At 52.7% G+C, this 6,452-nt stretch overlaps 1 protein-coding gene across 1 annotated transcript in view; it reads right to left on the reverse strand.

Annotated features, from left to right (window-relative positions):
- Positions 1-642: 642 nt before the first annotated feature.
- Positions 643-6,452, reverse strand: part of LOC123506616 — a 93,832-nt gene continuing 88,022 nt past the window's right edge. Inside the window, exons 3-6 of the mRNA XM_045258862.1 lie at positions 5,727-5,964; positions 3,028-4,152; positions 1,652-2,808; positions 643-1,530 (exon numbers count right to left, since the gene is read on the reverse strand). Of these exons, the coding sequence (XP_045114797.1) occupies positions 1,277-1,530; positions 1,652-2,808; positions 3,028-4,152; positions 5,727-5,964 (2,774 nt within the window). The 3' untranslated portion in view covers positions 643-1,276. The remainder of the gene's footprint in view (positions 1,531-1,651; positions 2,809-3,027; positions 4,153-5,726; positions 5,965-6,452) is intronic.

Consider the following 6,452-nt stretch of genomic DNA (forward strand, 5'->3'; position numbering starts at 1 on the left):
TTCTCCCATACGTTAATGAATAGAACGCAAATACTGCATGGTATTACTTATTCACAAATCCATCGTTCTTTAATCATATCATTGCACCTGCAACTCATCAAACTGTCCTAACAAAGGGATTGATATGTTAAATTATACTCGTTTCAACCTTCTGATCCTTTAACTTAACCCTCACCTTTCCTCACCTTTCCTCACCTCCTGCTCCCCTTACCTCACCTTCCCCTAACTCTTCAGCATAAGACCCTCGATACTTATTGTCCTTTTAATCAAATTGTCCTTATGTCTCCCTTTCCTCCCTTCCTTCAGATTTATCCGTCTGTCACTAGAGAACCTCGTGCATGCTGTTCCTCACGTTGCGCAAGTGTGTGTCTCGTGTCTAGGCTGTTGTCACTATTTGGTTAGATGAGCACAGTTTATTTTGGATAGGACTCACGTAAACTTCATCACTCATATTCATCTCTCTCTTATAGCATTTCGTGTATATATTGGATTTCTTCTTTCCTTTCCCTTTAGAACTTTAATTTTGCTCTCCACTTTCTAATCCTCTTCTTTCCACTCCTCTTGCTCCTCCTCTTTATTTTCTATTTCTGTTTTCTATTCACCGTTTCATTTTCATAGATTTTTATCTTATTTCTTTCCACCTGTAAGACTGTCATATTATGGTTTTTTTTTTTTTGTTTGTTCGTTTTTTTCTTTTTCCGGGTGAGAATCGTCCTTATTCTGGAACTGGCGACTGCAATTGAGGTACACACTTAAATTAAGACTGGACTCTATATATATGTACATGTAAAAAAATAGTGCAGCGATGGAATATCCACTCCTACTCAGTCCGGAGTGCTTTGTTTTGCGCTCCAACGTTTCTCAATAATTTGATAACAGTCCGAACCCGCAAGTATAGGAAATATGTTAGGTAGTGAGGAAATGAGGGAGTCGATAGGGACGCAGCACCCTCGCACCTTGTAAACTTGGGCAGGGCGCGGGTTCTTCCCATCCTGGCCTGCTGCGCCTCCTGCCAACACCTTCTGTAGACGGCAGGCGTAAGGAATCCGGATTGGAGGGGCATGCCAAAGGATGAGACTGACCTTGCGCGTGCACACACACACACACACACACACACACACACACACACACACAGCACCAGCCAAAGACGTGTCCTTGGCCACACCCGTGAGAGAGATAGACACCAAGTCACCTGGGGGCAAGGCCACCACACGCGCACCATTCAGCAGCCAGTGCCAGTGACACAGAGGAGCCGGAGGCCCGCCACGGGCACACCTCAGACGGTCGTTTCAAAGTCCATGTCGGTGTAGTCGAGAGCATAGGCACTTAAACTTTTCTCCTTTGGGAGGATCGACTCCTGTGTGGACACCCGCCTGGCGTCCTGCTGCCGCTTCTTGGCCTTCTGTTGGCGGTGGCGGCTCACGGCGGAGATGGTGATGGAGAGCAGAGTGAGCAGCGTGAGGACCGCGATGGTGAGGTACAGCCACGGGATGCGCTCCAGCAGGCAGTTGGCCACGGTCTCGTCACTACCTGCAGGAGAGAGAGGAAGAAATGAATGTGACAGAAATAGAGTTCAAGTATGAGATTACTGGAGCAAGCTGCATGGTGTCACTCAACAAAAATACGATATACAGGGAGGCGGTCGCCTCACCCTTGGGACAGTGCTGGCGGCCGTCGCACCACAGCTCGGAGGGAATGCAGGCCTGGATTTCTGGGCATAGTTCCCTGCAAGGAGTGTGGTTTGGCTCCTCCTTCCACTCCTCAGCTGCCCCAGCACCAGACCGCCATAGGAGGCGTCTCTGCTCAGCGGGGCCGCTGGGAGTCCAAGTGGTGAGCCATCGAAGGCGAAGCTGCGAGGCGCTGCGAGGTTGCCACGCCACTACTAGCGTCGAACCGAGATCGCCGGGCTCTCGTAAGTCCAGCTCATGAACGGAGGATGTGTCGTCTGCGTCATCTTTCTGCTCTGTGGCCTCGACCTCCTGCTCCTCGCCGGGTGTGGTCTGACCCGAGAGGCGCGGGGTGGAGGAGGACGGCGGCCAGAAGAAGGTGATGGCGGCGGCGGGGTCTGCCGCTGGACACACGCCCAACACAGGGTCTGCCTGGCCGGGCACGTGAAAAAACAGCCTGGTGTCTGAGGCGCAAGTACCGTTGTCCAGGCTGGCGCGGGGCAGCGTGAGGAAGAGCGCGTGTTTGGGCGGCGTTTTGAGCAGCCACGGGAAGCCCTCACACTTCGTTTTGGTGTCCGAGGAGGAAGAGGAAGCTACTACCTCCCCAGCGGCGCCCGTCAGCACCCTGGTGGCGCCGATGCACCCCGGTGCCTGCAGGAACTCGTAGGTGACGTTGAAGGAGTAGTACGTGTAGTCTTCATGGGTGAGCATGCCTCGGATGGTCATGTTGAGGGTGAGGTCTGGCCCGTGGGACACTTCCGTTAGGGGAATGTCGTCCTGGGAACAGACGCAGGCCAGCGGCAGCTCCACGTTGGCCCACGGCCATTCAGAGACTGACAGGGACATGTGGGTGGCAGCGCCTGGCAGGCAGCGCAGCGCCTTGGTCTGGCGGTTCACCTCCCTGCGGCACCCAGATGACCCCGTCTGCAGGCTGGTGATGGTGAGGCGAACCACCTGGTCCGGCGCCCCGAGCAGGCGCCACGAGCACGACACCGCTGAACGCCCGCCGCGCCCGTACAGGAACACGTCCCGTGGCGCCGTGAAGGAAAGACTGCCGCTGGAGGCGCCGTCGCTGCGGATGACGCGGATGCAGGGGTCCCCCACCCACTCCCCTGCCTGCTGCCGGTCCACAAATTCATACCTGGGGAGAGGCCGTCCTTAATTGTTGTGTCGTGCTTCTGTTATAACATAAAAGAAATTTGGAGTGGAAATTTAGTACTAAGCTTGTCACTGTATGTGTGTGTGTGTGTGTGTGTGTGTGTGTGTGTGTGTGTGTGTGTGTGTGTGTGTGTTTGCGCGCGCGCGCGCGCAGGTAAAGATATTTCAAAGAATACTGGAAGGTCTCTGATTCAATTCTTACCTGAACAGAAAAGAGACTTTGGTGACAATGCTTCCGTCGCCGTAAAATTGGGACACACTGAGGCTCTTGCCGCTGGACACGTAAGACTCGTTCCTGTCGCAAGGTCTGGCGAGGGTGTCCTCCCTCAGCCGGCGTGCCCGGTGACAGGTGCGCATCTCAGAGCCCCGGCAATGACTATCGATGGTGGTGCCGTTCGGCCACACCCCATCTGCAATGGTGAGCTGCGTGGTGCACAGCTTGCCCTGCAGCTTGGCTAGTTGTGTGGTCCTGGTGTAGTATACGAAGGTGATCCACACCACCTGGTCGGGCGAGCCGAAGAACTGCCACACGCAGGTGGTGTTGGGCGGTACACTGTGGCTGGCGCCCTCCACCCAGCCGCTGCTGTTGTCGCTGCTGCGGATCACCACGCGACAGTCCTCTCCGATGGAGTCCTGCGGGATGAAGCGAGTCTCCGCCTTCAGCTCAAACCCTGCCAGGTGTGTCCAAGGCATCTCGTGCACAGGTTTGTCGAAGGCTGAGGTGGTGAACTCAATGAGGACGTCCGGCCCGGAGGACACGATCTCCGGCACGATGTCACCGCGGCAGAAGGTGATGAGCACGGGTGAGGTGGTGGAGTTGCCGTCATATACACGCACGTAGTCCCCCACGTAGTAGCAGTCGCCGTACAGCTTGAGGTGGCGCTCAGCCGTGTCGTGGGGCTGCGCCTGACTCTTGATGTGCACGAGGCGTCCGTCTTTCTGGCTGAGGACTATGATAGCCTTCGTGCCGGGCGGCGTCTTGGTTTGCCGGAGATGGTAGTAGCAGGTGGTGTTGCGCGGGTACATGCCAGGAAAGTTTGGGGACTGCACGTAACACGGCTGCTGGTCACAGTCGGAGAAGAAAGCGTTGCACACAGTTGTTTTGTCTCGCAGGCCCAGGAACTTGGGGTGCGACTGCCTCCCGTAACGCACCACTGCGTCCTCTCGACGGAGGAATTGGTACGTCATCTTGACGTAGAAACTCGGGAAGTCGTCGAGGGCGGTGAGGTCGTTGACGGTCGGGAGCCGCGTGATGATGACGGACACAGAGGGCGTCTCGGAGTAGTATATGGCCAATCCAAGGCCGTCTCCACACCAGAAGCCCGGCCTGCAAGGGAGAGAAGAGTTAAGTAACGCCAGACATTTAACCCTTCTGGCATCTCTTGCAGACTAGCTGAGGGGGCTGCAAAGTCCCTGGAAGATTCCATCCTGCCGCTTATTTTGTTCACCCTCTGAAATTGCATAGTAAATGAGGAATACGAAAACGTCTAAACCAGTGTCGTCACCTCGCAATAATGCGATTCATAAAAGTGATAACAGGTATGAGTAAGGAAAAAAAATGATAAAATGCTTTTCAGATGATCCAGTGTGTGTGTGTGTGTGTGTGTGTGTGTGTGTGTGTGTGTGTGTGTGTGTGTGTGTGTGTGTGTGTGTGTGTGTGTGTGTGTGTGTGTGTGTGTGTGTGTGTGTGTGTGTGTGTGTGTGTTTGTGTGTGTGTGTGTGTGTGTTCAAGGAGAGGAGGATGAACTGTAGCAGTTTATGAGTTTATTAATCGTCATTCTGGCACACATCACGCCCACCGTCACCGAATAGTGGGTGTCCTCGGAGCGGTGGCGTGCACCATCCACGGCCTGGGGCGGTGTCTGCACTGCGGGCTGTTGTCCATTGCTCACTGACTGCCGCGAACGTTTTGCAGCCTTATATTATTAAAGGATGAGGCGGACGCGGCGTGTCTGAAGTTGTGATGTGTCCTTGCGGCCTTTAGTGTGTCCTTGCGGCTTTAGGACACGTCTCTTCCATTCTGTTTGACACGGACACAGAAAAAATAAACATTGAATGGAAGGAAACAGCGAACTGACAGTGAAATGCATCAGCAGGAGGAAAGGCGAGGCGTGGCGAGCGCAGGACGTGAAATACTCACTATAAATTATTTTTGCTTCAATTATTAAAACCACCACAGCTTCGGTTGTTGTCGGAGCTTTTACCGGACTTATGTTTTAAAGAAGCACAACCACGCCCACGTAACCCTCCCTTCCCTTCGCCCTCACCGACGCCCCGCTGGTGGATCGGGCACGTCTCCCGTACGCACCAACGCCTCCCGCCGGGCATATAATTCTTTGAACTTTAGCAGAGTCGCTCCCTGGAGTTTGTGTGCGAGGGATACACGTTTTCTCTCGCGTTCCCTCATCTGGAAGTCAAGTCTGTGAGTGCCTCAGGATTCTTGAGCTGAAGTCTTTGAGGAGAATCACAGAGAGAGAGAGAGAGAGAGAGAGAGAGAGAGAGAGAGAGAGAGAGAGAGAGAGAGAGAGAGAGAGAGAATGCGTTCATGCCTCGATTTGTGTAGCTATAAAAGAGTTTGGTTGTGTCAGTATATAGTGCACTTAAAAGGCAGTTTTGTATCGAAAATTTCTGGTGTGTATATTATATATGTAAGTTAGTATGTATTATTACCATTATCGTCTTACATATCCCACATCATCTGCCACAAGGAAACAACAATAACAATAATACATCTAATAGTTACTTCATGTTCCTCTTACTATCTTTTCCTCACATCCATCCTCACCTTCCACCTCTGTACCACCACAGGGACACCACCACACATCACACTTACTTGTACTACCTCCATCCTCACCTCTCACTTCTATACCACCACAGGGACACCACACACACCACACTTACTTGTACATCCTCTGGTTCTCAATGATCTGCATGTGGCCGTGTGGACAGCCATGATCTGTGTGCGAAATGAACTTGCCCAGGGTGAACTTGTTAAAGGCCAGTTGGATGAGGTCTCCGTGCGGGCCCCCGGCAGCCACCAGCGTCAGGTTACACACGGGGCCTCGTCTCGTCTTAAGCGGCCACAACACCTGCAGTTCGTATGTCTTGCCCACCGTGCCGTAATACAGTCTGTTGCACTCTGTTGGGTGAGAACGGGAAGCCAGATGTAATTCAGAGAAGCAGGTGTAACTCAGAGGAGAGAGAGAGAGAGAGAGAGAGAGAGAGAGAGAGAGAGAGAGAGAGAGAGAGAGAGAGATGGGAACTGTCTTGTCCCGCACCCAAGTTTTCTTAAATTGTTGTCAAGTTCTCCAGCGTCTCGAGTGAGTCTTATCTTTCTTTTCTTTTTGTACGTCAGTATTTTTATTCTTTCACTTCCCGCGTTTCCTTTCCTTCCTTCCCCCTCCTTCCTTTTCCTCCTCCCCTTCCTCAATTTGTTTGTCTATATTCTTTGCTACTTTAGTCAAACTTATTGCTCTCTCTCTCTCTCTCTCTCTCTCTCTCTCTCTCTCCTGGGTATGTTTATGCTGTTGTGTCTCGTGTGGCTGTGTAAGTCTGTGATAACGATCGGACGTGAGCAGTGTGCGGTACTGTGTGTGTGTGTGTGTGTGTGTGTGTGTGTGTGTGTGT

Source organism: Portunus trituberculatus, chromosome 20 (genome assembly GCF_017591435.1).
Source record: "Portunus trituberculatus isolate SZX2019 chromosome 20, ASM1759143v1, whole genome shotgun sequence".
Lineage (NCBI taxonomy): Eukaryota > Metazoa > Arthropoda > Malacostraca > Decapoda > Portunidae > Portunus > Portunus trituberculatus.